General features: G+C 36.8%; 4 protein-coding genes across 10 annotated transcripts; 2 read left to right on the forward strand and 2 right to left on the reverse strand.

The window, feature by feature from the left end:
- Nucleotides 1-614: 614 nt before the first annotated feature.
- On the forward strand, nucleotides 615-1,336 carry LOC119081097 (circumsporozoite protein-like). The gene is made up of 4 exons (XM_037189837.1): nucleotides 615-659; nucleotides 714-1,202; nucleotides 1,252-1,262; nucleotides 1,324-1,336. Exons 1-4 carry the CDS (start codon nucleotides 615-617, stop codon nucleotides 1,334-1,336), a joined length of 558 nt encoding a protein of 185 aa, XP_037045732.1.
- A 4,912-nt stretch (nucleotides 1,337-6,248) lies between these two features.
- On the reverse strand, nucleotides 6,249-12,523 carry LOC119080427 (zinc finger protein 567). 5 transcript variants are annotated; one of them, XM_037188782.1, is made up of 8 exons: nucleotides 12,182-12,523; nucleotides 12,044-12,079; nucleotides 9,226-9,435; nucleotides 9,056-9,152; nucleotides 7,187-8,132; nucleotides 6,961-7,118; nucleotides 6,629-6,890; nucleotides 6,249-6,553 (listed from the first exon to the last, which is right to left on the reverse strand). In XM_037188782.1, the coding sequence occupies exons 3-8, from the start codon at nucleotides 9,309-9,311 to the stop codon at nucleotides 6,399-6,401; spliced, it is 1,704 nt and encodes a 567-aa protein (XP_037044677.1). In that variant the 5' UTR covers nucleotides 9,312-9,435; nucleotides 12,044-12,079; nucleotides 12,182-12,523; the 3' UTR covers nucleotides 6,249-6,398. The 5 variants fall into 5 exon arrangements, with proteins under 5 accessions (XP_037044677.1, XP_037044676.1, XP_037044674.1 ...); XM_037188781.1 differs by having other exon boundaries at nucleotides 12,044-12,129; XM_037188779.1 differs by having other exon boundaries at nucleotides 12,044-12,523.
- A 3,335-nt stretch (nucleotides 12,524-15,858) lies between these two features.
- On the forward strand, nucleotides 15,859-18,393 carry LOC119080437 (cytochrome P450 302a1, mitochondrial). Of its 3 annotated transcripts, none has more exons than XM_037188799.1 (9): nucleotides 15,859-16,082; nucleotides 16,182-16,357; nucleotides 16,415-16,447; nucleotides 16,802-16,906; nucleotides 16,965-17,169; nucleotides 17,341-17,524; nucleotides 17,577-17,828; nucleotides 17,888-18,100; nucleotides 18,165-18,393. In XM_037188799.1, the coding sequence occupies exons 2-9, from the start codon at nucleotides 16,207-16,209 to the stop codon at nucleotides 18,273-18,275; spliced, it is 1,254 nt and encodes a 417-aa protein (XP_037044694.1). In that variant the 5' UTR covers nucleotides 15,859-16,082; nucleotides 16,182-16,206; the 3' UTR covers nucleotides 18,276-18,393. The 3 variants fall into 3 exon arrangements, with proteins under 3 accessions (XP_037044694.1, XP_037044691.1, XP_037044692.1); XM_037188796.1 differs by having other exon boundaries at nucleotides 15,860-16,082; nucleotides 16,415-16,658; nucleotides 16,719-16,906; XM_037188797.1 differs by having other exon boundaries at nucleotides 15,860-16,078; nucleotides 16,415-16,658; nucleotides 16,719-16,906.
- On the reverse strand, nucleotides 18,290-19,974 carry LOC119080454 (extensin-1-like). Its single transcript, XM_037188822.1, has 2 exons — nucleotides 19,861-19,974; nucleotides 18,290-19,794 (listed from the first exon to the last, which is right to left on the reverse strand). The coding sequence occupies exons 1-2, from the start codon at nucleotides 19,861-19,863 to the stop codon at nucleotides 18,421-18,423; spliced, it is 1,377 nt and encodes a 458-aa protein (XP_037044717.1). The 5' UTR covers nucleotides 19,864-19,974; the 3' UTR covers nucleotides 18,290-18,420.
- Between the last annotated feature and the right edge of the window lie 1,482 nt (nucleotides 19,975-21,456).

Genomic DNA, 21,456 nt, shown 5'->3' on the forward strand with positions numbered 1-21,456 from the left:
GTAAAAAGTTGTGACAGAACAGGCGCATGAAATAGTTATTTATGCAATGAAGGTTCAAAGTACTTTATTAGGCTCTAGATGTGTAATTACGACACGAGGCCGCAGGCTGTGTGACATAATACAAATCGTGAGTGGCATAAAATCTATTACTGTTAAAGTTGTCGATGACGCAATGTGCCTCTCTCAATTGTTTACGACGACAATGAAAAAGAAACGAACGTAAAAAACCTATTGTCTTCAGCTAAGTAACTATGCAACTTTCAGCGTTTCAACTTGACGGCTGACCCCGAACTCTTCTCACGTTAAATTAATACAGTATTACAAAAATGCACTGCACCTAGCAGCAGTTTTGTGACTGATGACGAGAAGATTGACCTCGTGATTAACCTATTTTCTCTACAAGTTTTTCCTTTTCGAATTGCCTTGGGATGCATTATTGAAGTTTTAGAACAGGTGCAACCAGTTTTCAAAAATATTTACCCAGCTAAACAAATAATTAATAATTTTATTGATGGTGCCATTGAATATTGATGTCGGATTTACGGTATAAAAGAAGCGTAAACATTCGGAGCGAGTAAGTTTTATTTTTAGTTACTACGAGAAGTACATCGACAATGAAAATAGTTTCTGTTGCTTGTTTGTTACTAGTGTTATGTCAGGTGATTTTGTTAAATACAAACTTAAATATTGTAATTTAATAACCCATATTTTAGTCTTTAGACAACATAAATGCTCGCCCTCATAGACCTTGGTGGTTAAATCCACTTTGGTTCTTCCCTACACCGTCACCACCAGTAAATCGACCCGCCATTCCTCCTGCAAATCCACCTGCAAATCCTCCTGCAAATCCACCCGCAAATCCACCCGCAAATCCACCAGCAAATCCACCTGCAAATCCACCCGCAAATCCACCAGCAAATCCTCCTGCAAATCCACCAGCAAATCCACCAGCAAATCCACCAGCAAATCCTCCTGCAAATCCACCAGCAAATCCTCCTGCAAATCCACCAGCAAATCCTCCTGCAAATCCACCAGCAAATCCACCTGCAAATCCTCCTGCAAATCCACCCGCAAATCCACCAGCAAATCCTCCTGCAAATCCACCAGCAAATCCACCTGCAAATCCACCAGCAAATCCACCAGCAAATCCACCAGCAAATCCTCCTGCAAATCCTCCTGCAGATCCACCAGCAAATCCACCTGCAAATCCACCAGCAAATCCTCCTGCAAATCCTCCTGCAAATCCACCAGCAAATCCACCAGCAAATCCACCTGCAAATCCACCAGCAAATTCACCAGAAAATCCTCCTGCAAATCCACCAGCAAATCCGCCTGAAAATCCACCAGCAAATCCACCTGAAAATCCTCCAGAAAATCCTCCAGAAAATCCTCCAGCAAATCCTCCAGAAAATCCACCAGAAAATCCACCTGAAAATCCTCCTGCAAATCCACCAGAAAATCCTCCTGCAAATCCTCCAGAAAATCCACCTGAAAATCCACCAGAAAATCCACCAGAGAATCCACCAGAAAATCCACCTGAAAATCCACCAGAAAATCCTCCTGAAAATCCACCAGAAAATCCTCCTGCAAATCCACCAGCAAATCCACCAGCAAATCCACCAGAAAATCCACCAGAAAATCCACCAGAAAATCCGCCTGAAAATCCACCAGAAAATCCACCAGAAAATCCACCAGAAAATCCTCCCGCAAATCCACAGAACTAAATGTATCCGTAAGAACTTTAGTAAGGTATTTGACCGAGAGTTAAGGTAATCGAAATATTTTCAGTTTCGAAGCTTTATGCAGAAAGGAGCAAATATTGAAGATTGCTCCTATGGCATCGTAATTAATAATAATTAATACATTTTAAATGAGTTATTGGGTTTAAAGTCAATGTTTTCAGAAAAACTAGAATTGCGTTATGGTGATCGTGGTTTGCGGTTTGTGAATTTCATACATAATCTCTGAACCGATAGTTGGTTGTATTACAAACATCATAACACAACTAACGGCTTAAGAACTGCGAGTTGTGCTATTATTTTCTGTGAATGTAAATTTCCACAAGCAACTCACGTTCAGGTTTTCGCTACTGCAACTCTCGTTCAAATACCTTAAACGTAAGTTTCCATTGAAGTCGTTGTGAAATAAAAAAATTTTAAATTTACTACTAATGATGATCTCGTGGGCTTACTGATTTTTTTTTTATAGATATTTGACTCATAGTAGACCAAGCTGACGTGACACACAATCATGACTCCGATATGTTTCGACTTTATCGATTAATTTCGATTGACTTTACTATATACAGTAATATAAGATTATACACCTCTTGCCAAAATTGTATTCGAGACGTGTGGGCATTGCTGGTCGAGCCGAAGGCGAGAACCGTAATGACCGAGTTGCTCACTTTGATTTACGAAAAATTAAGACGGTGATTTACCTTGATCTCGCTAGTTAAATTACGATGTTGGACTAGGTTAATCAATTTCTTGTTGACTGTGTAGCTTGTAGCTTGATTAATCAATGGTAAATCTCAATGGTTAATCGCTTTTTAATCATGGTAAATCAGGTTAATAAAAAAAGTGAGCAACCCCTCGTCAAGATAATAATTTTGGCAAGAGGTGTATACACTTTTTTATCTGCCCAGAACGTAATGTACCAAGATAAACAACAATGCTCTAGAAGGATAAGTGGGAAATTATTGTTCTAGACAGATAAAAGGAATTACTGACAACTTTGAGACGAACAGACGAAGAGATTAGCGAGCGCGCGACCAATAGTAAAAGGTACGGACTCGTAAAACGTTACTCATCAGAGAAAAAACCGATTTTGTAATCGATTAAGAATTGACTGTGAAAAGTTATGACAGGCTAACAGGCTAAGGACAAGTTTTTCCTGTTAAGGTTGTCGATGCAATGACGCAATGTGCCACCCTTAATGTTTAAGACGCAGAGCCGGAATAGCCAATGGGCTGAGACAACGAATAACACAAATAGCTATTTTTCGTACAATAATTCATAATTTTCGCGCTCGCTATTCCTACTATTACTATCTTCAACAATTATGTACGTGTTACTTATATTTCACATCCTCCGATATCACGAAATTTTTTGCAGAAATACATAATGCCGAAAAATCAGCTCGATCGGAAATTTTTTCAGATTTGTAAGTTGATGTAACTATTTCCACGTAATTTTCTTTTGGCAAAAAAGATCTAGATTTGCTTTTTCTGAATTGTTCTCAGACACTTGGTCGCAACAAGTTTGGTATGGAAATATTTGCAAACAAATCAGTCCTAAATTAGAAAAAAACATGTCGAATTTCACTTTCTCTGCATAAAGGGAAATGAATGAAAATCGAGAAATAAATTTAAAATAGCAAAAACTTTTCACTAAAGCCCTAATAATTTTGCTAGCTACTCTCGCAATTTCACAGTTTCTATTCGAAGGACTTTTTATTTAGGTGGAACAAATCTTTCACTTACGATTCAACTTAGTCCGTATTTGACTTTTCTTAGAATGAAATCATATAGTTGTTCTCCAGAGGTGAATTCTGTCGCTTTCCTATGAAAACCTGAACGCTGAAATGCTTGATTTCTGTCACTTTCTTTGCTGTATTTTTCTTGTTTTTTTGTGAAGTTTTAACTTGAAAAATATGTGGAATTACGTCAGCGGTCAGCGTCAGCTTTACACCTCTGGAGTGTTAGGATAGGGTAGGAGAAAAAAGTACTCTATTTGGCAGCTGTCATTAATAGCACTTTTGCTTGAAGTGCGTTGATATTAATCATATTTTCGAGAGATTTTCCAATTGTGACTGTGACTTACGCATTTGACGTATAAGAGATGTGTTTAACAATTTTTTCTTGAAGACCTATTACGGTCTATATAGCTGACTAGTGTTAACCAAGGTAGATATATGGTGGGAGAACCCAAGGTAAATATAGTGAGGAGGTTATGCCATATATAACCGAATCAGATGTGCTGTGGCACGAAAGTTCGATACAAACGCCATCTCATTCCTTCGTTGAAAGCAAAAAATGGAATAGAAAGTTGGGCCATCTGTTGTGAGATAGTGAAAATATTTTTGTGAAATACAAGTAAATCGCAGTCAACCATTTTAAAAAAAGATGTCATTGGCATTGAACTTATGTGCTATGCCGCGCGTCTGAATGGCATTACCTCCTCGCTACATTTACCTTGGGAGAACCGAATCACGAAAGTTCGCTATTAATGCCATCTCTACCTTGCTTTAAAAACACAAAATGCCTTAGAAACCTGGGCCATCTGCTTTGTGATAGGCACAACATTTTATGAAACACAAGTAAATCATAGTCAACCATTAAAAAAAGGTGTCATTAGCATCGAACTATTGTGCTAGTGCTAAGCCGCGCGTCTAAATGACATTACCTCGGTAAATGGCCCATATATTTACCTTGGTGTTAACTAACAGCAGAGACTAATCATTTACGATTCGGAAAAACCATACGAACTATGTCTGACACGAGAGTCCAACTCGTGACATCCATCTACCGATTGAGCTATCTGGAGTGTTACTATGAACTAAATCAAACTTAGCTTTATTGTGTTATTACAAAAAAAATTAAATGGCAATGTAATGCGAGAGACGCTGAAAATGATAATCCGACCCTGGAGGACGAACAAATAAAATAGAAACGAACGCTATTACCGAGGCTATTACAGGAATGTGCTGATGGCGAGAAGATTGACCTCGTGATTAACCTATTTTCTATACAAGTTTTTCCTTTTAGAATTGCCTTGGGATGGATTATTGAAGTTTTAGAACAGGTGCAACCAGTTTTCAAAAATATTTACCCAGCTAAACAAATAATTAATAATTTTATTGATGGTGCAATTGAATATTGATGTCAGATTTACGGTATAAAAGAAGTGTAAACATTCGGAGCGAGTAAGTTTTATTTTTCGTTACTACGAGAATCGACAATGAAAATAGTTTCTGGAGCTTGTCTGTTACTAGTGTTGTGTCAGGTAAGTTTGTTGAATACAAACTTAAATTTTTTAATTTAATGACTGTTATCGCAGTCTTTGGACAACATAAATGCTCACCCTCAACACCGTTGGTGGCTTTCTCCAGCGTGGTTCTTCCCTACCCCATCACCATCTGCAAATCCACCCGCAAATGCTCCCGCAAATCCACCTGTGAATCCACCCGCAAATCCTGCAAATCCGCCCGCAAATCCTCCTGCAAACCCACCCGCAAATCCACCTGCAAATCCACCCGCAAATCCTCCTGCAAACCCACCTGCGAATCCACCGAACTAAATATATCTGCAAGAACTTTAATAAGGTATTTGACCGAGAGTTGAGGTAATCGAAATATTTGCATTTTTTTTTATTTTCAGGTACAGGCTTTTACATTTCAAATGTCTCACTGTCATTTTTTTTTTCAAAGAATGCCATTGTGAATTCGCAATGACACAATGAAATTCTCAGAAAAATTTGACAGTGAGACATTTGAAATGTCAAACACTGTACTTAGCTAAAATTGTAGCCTACATTTGTGTGCCTCATATTTCATTTTTTATGATATCTTTTCATCAGAATCCTTTTTGAAAAATGTACGACCGCGGTCGTACATTTTTGAAAAAGAATTCTGATGGAAAGATCGGCGAATTATCTCGTTTTTTACATTCTTTTAATTTAAATGATAAAATTGACAAAATAGTTTTTGGGTGCAATAGATTCGGGGAAATTCATTAAGTGACAGTATTTTATTTAAGAATTCTTAAAACAATACAGTGGACGACTTTCAATTTTGTGCAATTTTTGGTGTCGGGGAATCTCGCACACGCGAATCATAGTATGCGTCCTTTTACGACATGTAACGAAAGGTCATGATTGTGCGAGATTCGCCACTTAGAGGTGAGTCTCGCACACTAAGAATTTGTGTGGTGTGCGAGACTACCCTACATACTTACTTCCATGCGGTTTCCACATTTCGACATAATCTTCTACTTCATTAGTTTTAATCTCGAATTTGTTAATTAACCGGAGTTCATCGTTTATTATATTCTTACTGGCGATTTAGAGAGCAATGTAAATGTGACAGATGAGTAATTTTCATTCATAATTTGCAATACCTTACATTGCTCTCTAACTCAGCAGTTAGTCTGCAGAATGGTATGGTCTAGTCTCCAAGTGATTTCTCAATTCTTAATTTAGTTGGGGATATCAGTAATGCTGTGTATACAAGAGGAAGAAGCCTGAATATTCAAATAAAAGTTTTTTAATTAAATTTTTACAAAAAATACATGCTCAATACAATACATTCAATTTAAGGAAATTGGAATTTTCATTTTCATTTTTTGTTTTCTTTTTTTAAACTTTATTGCGTAAAATGTTGAATTAAAATCAGTTGAATCACGCATTATCGAATTCCTGATTGGGCCCATCCGAATAGTCATTCAAATTCGATGGATTCAGTAGTTGGTTGTGCAATGTACGCATGTGCCGGAGTAGGTTCGATTTCACATTGAAGCCCTTGTTACAGAGACTGCAGTAAAACGGTCGTTCGCCTAATTATTTCGTTTTTTAATAGAAAATTTATTCTAGAAAAACCATGAAATTATTTTGTACTGTCATTACCAAACCTGTATGCGTCCGTTTGTGTATCACCATTGATGCATATGATGGAAATGTTTTCTTGCAAATCGAACACGATTTCTCCAACACTTGACCCTCTAATGGACGTATTGGTCGATAATTTCGCTTTGGCGGTGTGCTGTTGTTTGATAGAGCTAGTTCTGTTTCGGTGTGCGTATTCTGGACATGTCTAACCCATTCAGCAGGAGTCACGAAATACATTGAACATAGGTCGCAACGAAGAGCGGCAATGTTCTCACAAGATGGTTCCTGCAATGATTAAACAAAAATATTTTTCCACTCCATCCTATAGTTTCCGTCCAATCAACATTCGACTTACACTTAAATCAAGTCTTTTCCGTTTCTTTGGAACATGACAGTGGGTAGACTCTGCATGGCTCTCGATGTGCCTGACCCATTCAGCCGGAACAGTAAATGTTTCACTGCACAATTCACAAGTGAGCGGGGAGTAAATCATTTGCTCACGATCATCAAGATCTAAACGAAAAAGCGAGAAGTTAAATATTGTGCTGACGCTTGTCCAGTCCATTCACATTCACACTCACCTTCTTCACTTTCAACTGGCTCCTCATCGGCATACAAAATCTCCGGTTTTACAGTTACTTCAATTTGCGGCTTGTCAATGCCATTTTCCTGTTCGTAATCACTCCATTCAGTCGGTTCCTGTTTGATGGTGAGAAAACTTAACGCTTCCGGGATGTGAACATCGGACGCCTTTTTCTCAACTATTATCGGTCCAGATGAATACTTCATTGTAACTTTTTCACATGGATCTGCATTCGTTTCGCTGACACTACTTCGCCTGCGGTCGGACATGCGTAACACTTCGCCTTCCTTGACACGGATGTGTCCGGCTTCAATTTCTTTGGACTGATCATCACTGTATCGTCGAACCGATTCACTTAAATTCTTCGGATAAACGGATACGGATTTGACGCGTTTCTCCGAATTCTGTTGAGCTTTTTTGACTGCAGCGGCTATTTGCAACGATACCAATCCATAGTGTGATGTAGGAATTGCAGCCGTTTCTATTGGTTCGTTATTGATGATTTCCCGATTTGCTGCTATATTTTGCATTGACTTATTGGATTGCTGGTGCTGTTGCGATTGCGGCTGTGAAGACATAACAATTACTGGACTTTCAGTTACTGCTGATGTGATTTGTGGTATTCGATGTTCGTAAATTGGTTTCTCAGCAATAATTTGGTGTGGATCTTTTGTGCACTGGTCGCTTTTATGCGCTGGAGGACAATGTGGAGTACTACTTGCATTCGGTTCGCTTGTTTGATTGTTGCGCCAAAGTCCACGAACCTTTAACACTTCACCCCCCCGCAAAACTTCGTTCAGAATATCATTGGACACTGTTGCCTCGCCGCTATACATGTACTGGACTAATGTGGTAATGGATCGTTTACTCAGCTCTGGTGGAAGGACGATGTATACCATAGCGTTTGGAGGAGATGGATTCGAGTCGAAAATCGATGCAAAGTACTGCAAGTAATTATTCGTTTTAAAATGATTTTTTATAAATTTTTGGTGAGGAAGAAAAGTTTCTCTTCTGGAGGACTGTGATTTGTGAAATGTTGAATTCTCTACTTGTTCTTTCAATTTTAAGGGGCCGACCTATTGTGATTCTTAAAACTCCTAATCTGATATCCAAATTTTTACTTGATTCCTTTTAGTCCCATTCCATGTAGTCTCTGAGATCAAATCCCTATAACTGAAACACAATTTAAAAGATTTGAAATAAAAGAAGTTAGGGTCATCTACGCTTGATTATTTAACGTTACCCGTCAGGGAAAAGGTACATTTGGAAATCTATTAAGAATTGATTGTGAAAAGTTATGACAGAGAAGGTGGATGATTAGTTCCTGTTAAATATGTCGATCAATTAGTTTCTGTTAAAGTTGTCGATGCAATAACGCCACCTTCAACGTTGAAGACGAACAAATAAAAGAGTAACGAACGTTAAAAACATATTGTCTTATCGTCAACTAAGTTAATTTACGCGAATTTCATCGTTTCAACTTGACTGCTGACCCCGAACAATCTCACGTTTTACTGAAATGAGAAATATTGAACGACGGGTTTTTTGAACTAAAAATCAAACGGACACATAAATGGAAAGGGCAAGTTTGACAGATCCATTGACAAAAAATTACACTTTGACTACATGGATCTGTCAAACTTGCCCTTTCCGTTTGTGCTTCCGTTTGCGTTCAAAAAATCTGACGTTCCCTAATAAATGAATGAATGAGTAAGAATTGCTGTACGTAGTACGTATCGAACTTGAGTATTCGTATTGATGTCGCAAGACGACAGTAAAATAATCAACAACACCCAACCCATCCAGAAGAGAAAAAAACCCTTCAAATGTTTCTTCTTAAAAAAAAAATCTTAATTATGCAACATACATGACTGCATGAACTCAATATGATTTTATGAGCCGGAATACCAACGCCACCCTCTGAATTACTGGCAAAGAGCATAACATCGGCAAATTTTTCATTTCTACAGAACAAAAATTTTGGAATTAATAAACGAAATGCGATGAATCAGCCATTGGTCAATTCTATGAACGAACCGATATAACGTTGACACCGATGTATTTAAATTGGTCAGGTGGGAGTGCCATTTCAGTTGGTAATTTTCTGCTACTTGTGATGACATATTTTAGATCAAATTGTCTTCAAAGTGTGTAATTGACATCGATATGAAATGCTATTAATGCACTTTTATATATGCATCTGTGCCACCATCCAGTTTATATAACAGTATCGGCAAAAAAAAACTCCTGGAATAAAAAGAGAAAAAGAGAAACAAATTCAGTATTATTGATTGAATATCGTCTGTGTGTGTTCAAAAACCATAAACCGTTAAAACACAAAAAAGCATACACAAAAATCGATCGTTATTTTCATCATGCTGCTTATACACACAGAAAAAGCGGAGAAAAGCATCGATTTGAATTCTCATTTCCCCAGTATTGCACATACTCCGACATGTTCCGTGTTGGAAACCTATTGCGCTGAATTGTCTACAATGACGTATTTGGCGGAAAATAGCGCGCATATCAGTTGGGGAGAATGAATATGAGCAGACTTTCAAATTTCAGCTACCCATTTGCTTGAATTTCAAATGGATGTGCCAAATTTTATGTTTAAAAATTTTTACAAAATTTTCCTTGTCTCTTGAGTACTTCATCGATGATTACATCAAAATCAAATAAGCGTATCTACCAGGCATTGACTGTGTGAAGCAAAACATAAGTTCCAATACCACGAAATCGACTGTCGTCGACAGCAACGACACAAATGAGCAATGACCCTCCGATTAATGTAAGCTTGTACAATGATATGTATGTCAATCGTATGAAGTAAAAGATGTTATATGAAACACCAGACGACGATTTTAGCAAAAGATCTAGAACAGATTACCGGTTGTGTTGCATATAATAGTTCTGAAAACATTTCCGACTAATTAAAATTACCCTAATATTTGACACTGTTAAAAAGATTGCAGAGCAGGTACTGGTAAAATTAATACCAGGCAATTTATTTGATCAAGTGACAATGAAAATGCGAAAATTGCATCATTTCTTACGCCTCCGTCTGAACTCATTTCTCTGTTTTACCTTTATATTCTTTCCAGTAATGCAAACAGATAAATCGAGTAAACGTTTACACAAAATAAAGTCGCATCGATATTAAATTCGCAGATGTTTTGCGAATTCCATAACAATTTAATTGAATTGAAAAACAATTAATTTTGTATGATCCGACTGAAGTGTTTTCGTTGAGTGCATCTGCTTCATACGCAGTCCACTTTTCGAGTTCGAATCCCTGGCAGACACAACTTTGTTTATGTTTGTCTTTCAAACAATTCAGCGGTGAGTTAGGCGAACGATATGCAATTTTCCTCTTCATTTTAGAGGTGAAAATGTAATCAAAGGTAGCGCCGTGTAGAAAATGATATGTGGAGGTAAAGAATATGTAACTAACTTTTCAAACGCAAATACGATGAATCATTTAAATTATTTATTTTGGGTTTGCTACAATACAATTTTAAGCATTGCAATGGCATGACTTGTACTAGTAGTAACAAAATTATTCGAATATTCAGTGCAGGTGGGGTTAAGTTTTGTGAGTCAAATTCTCTTGTCCGGCACAGTAGTCGCCAATTTTTCCTAATTTTTTTTTCTAATCGAACTCGCCCACCTGTCTGAAAATAAATATTGTTTTTGATCGGTTTTCGAAACTGGTCTACCTCCATCTCCACTCGGACTTCAACGAGATAATAATCGAGTAACCAAGAATTTTGCAACTTCCAAGAATTCAAAGTTTTCAAAGTTTTCTAAATTTTCTACAGTGACGGAGGGTTGAAAACCGACAGATTAGCTGTATATGTGGTCTACTGGCTTTCCTTGGTTTCTCCTGGTTTTTCCTCATAAAAATGCATGAAAAAATGTACAAACTCATCCCCATGGTTAGCAGTGGAACACCAGATGCTCGGAGATGCGAGGACATTATTTTGTTCATAGAAAGTTGGATGGAATCATCTTCAAGCATCTCCCATCATCAATAATCTCACTATCCCATGTCCAAATGGATACAAAAACATAAAAGTGTGGGTTTTCAAACTTCCTCGCGTGTAATAATTTCATAGACTCAACAGCATGTACCAATTCTCTTCGAATTACATTTAAATCTTTCTTAAGGATGAGGTATTTTCGATTCGTCTACCAAAGTATTTTTCTATTTATCGAAAGAGAAATGTTTGAGATCAACGAGTATCTTTCTGTCTTATGAAATTGGAAATAAGAATTAAAATCAATAATTCTTCCGTTGAGACTTTCGTCAAATTAATATTTTAATGAAAACAATTATAATGTTGATATAGATTGCGTTCTACATTCTTTTGTATACATAACGGAAACTGAGCAGCCAAACCAAAATTATAGGAACATTATAATTTGAATGATCGATAATATTCACTTGTGTATTAATATAGCATGTAACAAAACACATCGTCGTTACAAAAACCTGTGCAACAAACAAAACCGAATTATTGATTTTCATTTCTATAGATAAGCATTGTGTGTTAGGCTCCGAATCGAATATATACTTACACATAAATATAGAAACAAACAACAAAAAATCCAATCCCCCAATCATTTATTAGGTGGAATGATTCATTTTTACTTCATTTTTAGAAAAAATTTTCTTTTTTTAATTTAAATAAAATCGATAATTCGTCGTTAATATGGAATCATTTTGTGTTGTGAATTTATTGTACATATTCGGTTATAACAACACAGCACTATCGTATATATATACACCACATATTCATTGTTGTGTGTCGTTCGTTTATCGATTAATATTTGTCCCTTTAAATTTACTTACCTTTATTTGAACAAGGATCAAACGAAAACAATTTTTCTGAATAAAAATATTTATTTTATGTTGCATGTGAGATCGAAGACGACTATCTAAATATTCATACGGATATATTGCGTTGGTAAACGTAAATCATATACTCACTTTTCAACACGATTATTCACTTCTGTATCAACAGTTTTTCCCGCCCTTTCATCAGCCACTTTTCGCCAAATATAAACTAAAATTTTACTTTTTGATTTTCGTCTCTCTAAAAATATTTCCCGCACATTCGACACTACTAATGATCAACTTAATTTATGATTTTTTTTTCTTCAAAATATTCTTTTTTTAACTCCGAAATTTTCCTTCCTTTCTTTACGTCTACAAAGAACCCAGACGAGAGTTGTATTGTTGAGTGCTACTAGATCCCGTACACGAACCGATATGAGAACGCATAATATATCGTCCCCCCAGAACACTTAGGTAAACTGTTTAGATACGTACATATATACACATCTGTACAGTTGATAACTATATGGTAGCACTGTGTATTGTATTCGCGTTTTATATATATATATATATATTGATGTGACGGCACACAGAAAATCGATAGATTTCAGTCCGTTGATTATTGATTTTGATGGGCTTTGAATAGGAGCTCCATAATGTTCCTGTGGTGTATACACGAAAATACTCTACTATACATACACTACTGCGCTTTACAGTCCGTACGCATTTATCCCTATAATGGTGGGTGTGTTTTGTTGTGATGGCACGGATGAGTCTTGATGGCTGGTGTGTACATACATTTATATTTCCCCTTATTTTGCGCTTTGTCAATCGATCCGATTTTACCCATTCGTTCGAGGTGATTTTTGGCGTTCCTTCTATATCGTTTCGGATTCAACAGAAAAAAATTTGTTATGTATCGGTTGCACTGTTCATGCGTTATAGATGGAATATTGAATGGATTTTTGACCCCCCTAAATGAACAGTTCTGATTGATTTTGTTATTTTGTACATTTGGTTTGTGGGGATTCCAGTAATTTTGGACAGATTTCAATTTTGTGAATTTTAAGCAGTTCTTTTTCTTAGCTGGGTCGGTCTTTCGTCGAATGAGTCGAAATAATTCAAGGGGTTGTGAAGATGTTTTCACATGGGTTCATCTATCATAGGCAATGTTAAAAATAACCTATGACTTTCATAGTGTGAAGTAATGCAGTAAAAGATTTTGTGTTAAAGACTAAATTAAAACAAAAGAAGGAATAGATTTTAGGAAACATTTGCAGCTTGTAAAAAAGGTCAGGTTTCCAAATATATCCTCAAATCCCCAGGCAATAGTGTGATAAGGTCTCATGATTTTTAAAGAAATGCGAATAACTCTCACCAAGAATTCCCACCGCTGATTTAGATTCGAAATTTTTTCAGTACAAACATCTTTTTACTTCCGGGGCTCGTATAGTTTGCACAGTCGTTTGTATGCGTCTGAAATTTGTTGTTGTCGGCGACCCCTACTTGTTGTTATTGTTGTTGTTTCACCAACCATAATAGTTGGCAGGAAAACGGAAAGGGATAAAAAATAATTCATTTTCGTTGACGCTTAAAATAGGATAATGATCGCCTTTACTTAGAACCAAAAGGTGTACGAACTCTTTTATGATAAATCAATTGTAAAGTTTTGAAAGGGGAAATCGTATTCTATGCAAAACTTTTCGTTTATTGTTATGAATGGTAGCAGCGGCGGTGATTTGGTAAATTATCGAAATTAAGGTGTTCGTCTCACATCCGACAGTTTTATTTTTCCGATAAATTGCGTCTATGTCTAGTCTATGTTTATGTACGAAAACTATTACGTGATGACAGGCTGAAATTTTTTAAATTAATTTTATCGTTACACTGAATGCGGTTTTGATTTAATTTTTCAAAGGAGCAAACTTAATAAAGGGGCAGTTTCATGTTGAACTTAAGATAATTTGATCCTAGTTTTGGTTTGTTTGGATCTGTATGACCTATAGTATATGGACACAGGAAAATCAAAAAGAGTTACAAATTTCAATTTGGTCAGTTGTCATTGTTGGCGGGGCTCCTATTTTCAATCATTGGAGATGAATCTCCTTGGAAAATGACGTCATTTTTCATTTTTCCAACAAAAGCGACGTCATTTTCCGGAGAGATTTATCTCAGGAAACATGAGGGCAATTTTCAGAGTTAATGAAACTTAAACAATTCAAAATAATTTAAGAAAATGTGTAGATTATACCCTGAGATAGCTCGTTCGAAAGGGAGTAAAGTAAGCTTCTGAAAAGACTTGGTAACACATTATGGATCATTTAAGATTTCAATTAGCTTTGAAAGTCACCCTCGTCGACCTTTGACGACTGATAAAAAGAAATTTTTAAATTTTTCAAAACTTTTATTGGTTTTCTATGATAGCTTGTACCATGTAGATTTTAAAAAAAATCAAAACTAATGGCATTTTTCATGTAGATGAAAGCGATCCAATGTACCGAAGCTCGAAAATTTTCAGTAATCGGATTTATTTTCGCATAAAATAAATAATTGAGATAAAATTCAGTGCCGGACTGGCTCAAAAAAGCCCTTCGGGCGTTGTATGAAGAAATTTATCAAAAGGCCCTTCGTTGCCATTTATCCACCCAAAAATCAAAAGGCCCTTAGGGAATCGCCCGAACGCTCATAGGGCCAGTCCGACACTGATAAAATTGAAATTCGTCATGATTTCTGATTTGTAAATTGTTTTGGTTTGCAATTGATTCCACAAGAATTTCGTTCAACAAATAGGAATAAAATGTACTAAAATAAAAAATTTACTTCAGTCCTCTGGTTTGATACATAGAGCGCTCGCCTCATAAGCAGAGGTTTGTGCTTCAAATCTCGTTTGGCGCAAAAAACAGAATTTTGTTTCCAATTTTTGATTTATCGAATGATTCAGGTTTCATTTAGTAAAAATCAATAAAACATTCCCAACGAAAAAAAAACAAGATTTTTATTTGTTAAACAATTTTTGTGTGGAATCGTTTAAAAAGCCCCAACAACCCCTAAAACTGAAAACATGTCGAATGTCACTTTACTCTCCATGTCCTGTAATAAAATTAAAGAAGTTCAAATCAGTCAAGGAACCGGCCAACCCAAAAGGTGATGTCTAGTTATAATCTTGTGAATAAATTGATCTATCACTTCACTATCGACTATGTTACAATAGACATTATGAACAAACAGAATTCCAAATTCATAAAAAAAAATATTTGATCGAAATCCATGCTTACCATTTCTACCTATGGTCCCTTGGCCACGTTATTCAAATTTTATCTATGGCTTGAGAGTAACAAATATATGTAAAATTTATTCTACTCAGTTTGTTTATGTTTATTTTATTAGAATGAGCTAGTATGAGATCAACGAATCTACAAACTCTTATTTTATTCTTTTTGTTCTTCTCTTTCTCTTAAAAGTTTTACAATCGCTGAAACTATGACTATGCATAAGTAGTCAGTGTCGATTAAGTAATTTTTCCTTTTATGCAAAGTTTTTGAATTTTTTAAATTAAGATGAGTCCTTGTGGTAAATCTATCTGAGTCGAATATCTATGCGTCAATTTTAAGACAAACCCTTGCTATCAGTACAACTAATTCCATTCGAATGGATCTTTTATTGTTGGCTAATTTAGAACTGTGAATGCAGCGATGGATATGTTGGTGCTATGAAATCGTTTTCGTTGAACACTCCTCGACTAAAGATTAAGAAATCGGTTGAGACCTCAAGCCTGAGAATATATGTGTATTTGTGCGACATATAAGAAAATCATATTCTCTCTTTTATTTATTCATTTAGTCTCTTTGCGGCTTTGAATTTAAATTTTTCGAATTTATATTTATGAAGATTTAAAACATTTCGTTCCATGTCTTGTTCAAAGTGAATTGTAAGCATTTTAGTTTGATCGAAACCATTAGGATCTGAGTTGCGCGGTAAGCAAAATAATTGTTGATTCTCGTTGTACTAACAGACGTGATTGATAAAGTTCCGGCAAATTGTTGTACACAGGTAAGTTGTACGTCGACACAGACTTAATTATTCCTAGTGTTTAAAACGTCTGCCGTTAATAACTTAATTAATATCGAACAAATACACTCCTGATTCCTTGTAGGTATACTCACAGTGTTGTTGCAAACATGAACCCAACACTTTCAAAACATTATGTTAAATTCATACGCTCTTTCTGTACTGCGATCAAATTAAACCATGTGAAACCATTCGAAGATATACCTGGTCCCGTCGGACCTTTTGGACTCGGGACACTGTACAAATACCTTCCAATTATAGGTATGCACACTTTCGAGCGATTGGTAATGCAAAATTTAAAATTGTATTTAAATGTAGGATCTTATAAATGGAACGAGCTACATCGAATTGGTAAAGAGAAATATTGCATTTGGGGGCCGATCGTTCGTGAAAAAATTGTTCCCGATGTAACAGTAGTGTGGCTGTTTGATCCGAACGATATCGCTAAAGTGCTGAACGATTCCAGTCCAGGTGTGTATCCGCGGAGAAAGAGTCATTTGGCATTGGAAAAATATCGAAAAGATCGATCGCACATCTACAAAAGCGGTGGATTGTTGCCAACGTAGGGTATTCGAAAATGATCGAAGTGTATTGGTGTACTGACTCGAATTCTCATTATTAGGAATGGTCCTGAATGGTGGCGCATCAGATCGGAATTCCAGAAAGGACTCAGTTCCCCGACTAATGTTAGAAGTTTTTTATCAGTTACAGACGATATAACTGATGAGTTTGTGATTAATTTAGAAGATACCCGAGTCAATGACGATGTTCCAGACTTTTTACCCACATTGGCACGACTCAATTTGGAACGTAGGTTTACACATATCTTCAGAGAATTGATACTGATACATATAATCGATGCTTTCAGTTCTTTGTCATCTCGTCTTCGATGTGCGCATGAATAGTTTCTCCGAGTCTGAACTAGATCCTAAATCTCGATCATCGAAACTGATTGAAGCTGCTGAAACTACGAATAGTTTAACATTGCCAACGGATCAAGGACTACAGCTGTGGCGATATTTTGAAACGCCAAAATACCGTAAATTACGAAAAGCTCAGGAATTTATGGAGAGGTAAGCTTTAATCATCACCAAAAAAGAATATTCCGAAATTAATAGCAAGCGAGTTTGACAATGAAAAGTTTTCGACTTTCGAAAAAATTTCCGAATTTCCGGTTTTTTTGGTGATGCTTTAGTAAACGTACCCACTCGACAAAGTCTACACCAGTAAATTTTAATACACAGTGTGGCTGTTGACTTTGTAACACAGAAGTTAACATATTTTGACCAGACGAACGCTACCAAAGAGAAAGATAATCCTCGAACTCAGAACCCATCTTTGTTGGACGACTACCTTAAAAATCCAAATATTGATTTGGCCGACATTACCGGAATGGCTGGTGATATGTTGCTGGCTGGAATAGATACTGTAGATTTAGATACATCGTTGAGACTTCTTTGTTTTATTGTTTCTTTTGTAGACGACGTACACCACATGCTTCGTTTTGTACCACTTAGCTCAACATCCTACAGTTCAGCAAAAATTGTATCAAGAAACTTGTGATATTCTACCGGATAGTTCAGCAAAATTGGAAGAGTCCATTTTCCACAACAGGGCATCGTACGCGAGGGCAGTTCTGAAGGAGTCTTTGCGACTGAATCCTATTTCGATTGGAGTAGGAAGGAAATTGAACAGTGATCTAGTGCTAAGCGGTTACAGTGTTCCGCAAGGAGTGAGTCCGTCTTTCAACGCTTATAAGGCAAAAATAAATTCCTTCTTTATTTTCACAAGACGGAAGTGGTAACGCAGAATTTAGTTGCATGTCGCTTACCACGTAATTTCGTGAGGCCAGAAGAATTTAGACCAGAACGATGGCTCAAAGAAGAAAAAAGTAAATTTAACGCTCATGTCAATCCGTACTTGGTTTTGCCTTTTGGACATGGAATGCGTGCTTGCATTGCTCGAAGATTAGCTGAACAGAATATGCTAGTTCTGATGATTCGGGTAAAGATTTCATTGCTTATCCATGAAACACTTATTCCTATGTTTTGTCAATTTTCGGTCACAGCTTGTGCGGCAGTTTGAAATCGGCTGGGCCGGAAGAAGTGGACTAGACATCAAAACCGATCTCATAAACAAACCTGACCAACCCGTTAGACTAACGTTTAAAAGAAGATAATGAAAATTATAATTCGTTTCCAGCAAACTCTGAATCAATTCATTTCTCAACAATAATTTATTTACATTCTAAAGTTTTAGATGCTAAATAAGTAAATAGACAACAAGTTAAATAAGTTCTGAATTTTCTTTTCAATCCGACTAACTTACTCCCCATAATGTGAGACTGGTGCAGGTGGTGGATAAGGTCCGACAATTTCGTCTCGGACTGGTGGCGATGGTGGTCCATATTCTTGAACTGGCGCCACTGGTTGAATTATAGCTGGTCGTCTTAATAGTGGTGGTCCATATTCTTGTACAGGCTCTTGTGCTGGTGGATATGGATGTGTTACAACGACTTCGGGCAGTCTTGGTACTTCTGGTGGTGGTGGCGGAGCGGAATAAACTTGCGGTGGTGGTCCATATTCTTGAACTGGAACTGCAGGAGGATAAGGTCCTTCGACAATCACTTCATCTTGATGTGGCGGTCCATATTCTTGAACTGGAACTGCTGGAGGATACGGTCCTTCACGAACTTCAACAGGTGGAACATATGGATGAGTTACTCTAACTTCTGGTAATGTGGGAAGCTGAGGAGCAGGTGGAGGTGGTAAATATGTTCGTGGTGCTTCTGTTGGTGGTGGTCCATATTCTTGAACTGGAACTGCTGGGGGATAAGGTCCAACTTCATCTCTTTGAGGTTCAGCTGGAGGTCCGTATTCCTGAACAGGTTCTTGCGCTGGCGGATATGGATGAGTCACAACAACTTCCGGCAATCTTGGTACTTCTGGAGGCGGCGGCGGAGCAGAATAAACTTGCGGTGGTGGTCCATATTCTTGTACTGGAACTGCTGGAGGATAAGGTCCGACTTCATCACGCTGAGGCTCAGCTGGAGGTCCGTATTCTTGTACAGGCTCTTGCGCTGGTGGATATGGATGAGTCACAACAACTTCCGGCAATCTTGGTACTTCTGGAGGCGGTGGCGGAGCAGAATAAACTTGCGGTGGTGGTCCATATTCTTGTACTGGAACTGCTGGAGGATAAGGTCCGACTTCATCACGCTGAGGTTCAGCTGGAGGTCCGTATTCTTGAACAGGTTCTTGTGCTGGTGGATATGGATGAGTCACAACAACTTCAGGTAATCTTGGTACTTCTGGTGGTGGTGGTGGCGCGGAATAAACTTGAGGTGGCGGTCCATATTCTTGAACTGGAACTGCAGGAGGATAAGGTCCTTCGACAATCACTTCGTCTTGATGTGGAGGTCCATATTCTTGAACTGGAACTGCTGGAGGATACGGTCCTTCACGAACTTCAACAGGTGGAACATATGGATGAGTTACTCTTACTTCTGGTAATGGAGGCAACTGAGGAGCAGGTGGAGGTGGCAAATATGTACGTGGAGCTTCTGTTGGTGGCGGTCCGTAATCCTTAAATGGAACGCCCGATGGATATGGTGCGTCTCTGCGATTTCTCGAATGTTCAAATGTGTTAAGTGGTGATGCCAAAGCACATCCTGCCAGTAGGACAACTACAAACAGTCTCTGCAAAAATTCATAATCCTATCAATTTTACTGTCTGAGCACTAAGCCAATATTAAAATTACTTACCATTATTGCGTTCGATTAGTTACGCTACTAGTTGAATTCTGCGGTAGTCTTTGGAAGATAATGGATTTTTATAGCAAATTTATTGACAGCCTAAAGGTAAAATAAACGAAAAACCGGCCCAGAAAGGTTATTTTTGATAAGACTTTGATGTTACTCGAAATTATGTGAATGGTACGTGATGCATATAAGTTCAGTAAATACAGCACAAATAAATTTCCGGTTTTGTTTTCGACAAATTTTTGCAGGAAGTAAATTTGGAATTTGTATGAGTAACAAATTATCAAATGGTATTGATTTGTAGCGAATTTATGTAGTGGAGTAGTGGAATAGTAGATTATTCTTATTATTACTTCTTATCAACGTAAAAGCTGCATTTTTCAGTAATGGTAACGGTTTATGAAATTTTGTTATATTCTCAAGAAAAGTGAAAATTCGAACGTCAGAAAATATCTTTTATTTGGATAGCTCATACTCAATATCTGAATTTATATTTTATCAAATTATTTTGTCTTTTTGCTACATGTAAGCATAACAGTTTTTATTGAAATTGAATTTTAAAAACTCGAACAACATGGTCAGACAAAATGTGTTTCAGCCTCGGTTTCAGCTCACTCGATAGAGTGTTGTGCCCTCTTTTCTTTTGATAAGTTTTACCTGCCTCACATGTAGATCTAATTCCAATTTTTTAAAATAACCTTAGTCAAGCTTCACTGATTAGATGTAAAGTTGGATTGGTCGACTCAATAAAATATATCATGCAAAGCAATGCCTGATCTAATTCTAAAATATTCAGAGATCTGTTTCGATCTCAAATTTGAGTAGCCTTAATTCAAGTTAGTTTTTCCATTTCATGGGCTTTGTTTGTTTCCACCGTATTATTCGTTCCACATTCATTCCATCACAAAACAGAAGCGTCTGTTTCTTCATTTCTTCCATTCCACACGTAGGAGTTAGCGCAACGACTACCCCAACTCTGCTGAAATCATAGAAAACGATGTGGAAAGAATAGAGCTCGGAACAGATCAGATCAATCTGAGAATTTTCAGATCAGATTGAGAAATTTTCAGATCCGATCTGAACTGAATCTAAAAAATGCGATCTGAAACTTTCAGATTCAGATCAGATTACTCTTGAAGAATCTGATCTGAATCTGAAGTTTCAGATCGCTTAATTTCAGATTCAGTTCAGGTAAAAACTGATTTGTTCTGTTTATCTGAAATATTTGTATGCAAATTTCAAAAAATTTCTGAAAAATTTCTAGTTTTTCAGGTTTCAGTATTCAGATTTAATCTGAAATTTTCAGATTCAGATCAGATAAATTTTAAATCAATCTGAACTGATTCTGAAAATTTCAGATCGCATTTTTTCAGTTTCAGATCAGATAAAAGTCATCTGTTCCGAACTTTAGGAAAGATTAAATCGTGTGAAGCACGTAAAATAGTTATTTTACTAACGAATGCTAGAACTAAACTAAAAATATTTTTTTTAAAAGAATTCTGATGAAAAGATATCATCAAAAATAAAATACGAGACACAAAAATGTAGGCTACAATTTTATCGGTGGAAAGATATAATCCGTAAAATATTCCCTGCAAG

Source organism: Bradysia coprophila, unplaced genomic scaffold (assembly GCF_014529535.1).
Source record: "Bradysia coprophila strain Holo2 unplaced genomic scaffold, BU_Bcop_v1 contig_350, whole genome shotgun sequence".
Classification (NCBI taxonomy): domain Eukaryota; kingdom Metazoa; phylum Arthropoda; class Insecta; order Diptera; family Sciaridae; genus Bradysia; species Bradysia coprophila.

Bases quoted from the DNA above. Each gene is read 5' to 3' on its own strand.
- LOC119080427 (XM_037188782.1), bottom strand. From the start codon at position 9,311: ATGTCATCACAAGTAGCAGAAAATTACCAACTGAAATGGCACTCCCAC. The intron at 8,133-9,055 runs GTATGTTGCATA...AATTACTTGCAG, and splicing joins TATTGAGTTCATGCAGTCAT to TACTTTGCATCGATTTTCGA. The intron at 6,554-6,628 runs GTTTGGTAATGA...CGAAATAATTAG, and splicing joins ACACAAACGGACGCATACAG to GCGAACGACCGTTTTACTGC.
- LOC119080437 (XM_037188796.1), top strand. From the start codon at position 16,207: ATGAACCCAACACTTTCAAAACATTATGTTAAATTCATACGCTCTTTC. The intron at 16,659-16,718 runs GTAGGGTATTCG...TCTCATTATTAG, and splicing joins AGCGGTGGATTGTTGCCAAC to GAATGGTCCTGAATGGTGGC. The intron at 17,525-17,576 runs GTAGATTTAGAT...TTTCTTTTGTAG, and splicing joins TGCTGGCTGGAATAGATACT to ACGACGTACACCACATGCTT.
- LOC119081097 (XM_037189837.1), top strand. From the start codon at position 615: ATGAAAATAGTTTCTGTTGCTTGTTTGTTACTAGTGTTATGTCAG. The intron at 660-713 runs GTGATTTTGTTA...CCCATATTTTAG, and splicing joins TGTTACTAGTGTTATGTCAG to TCTTTAGACAACATAAATGC.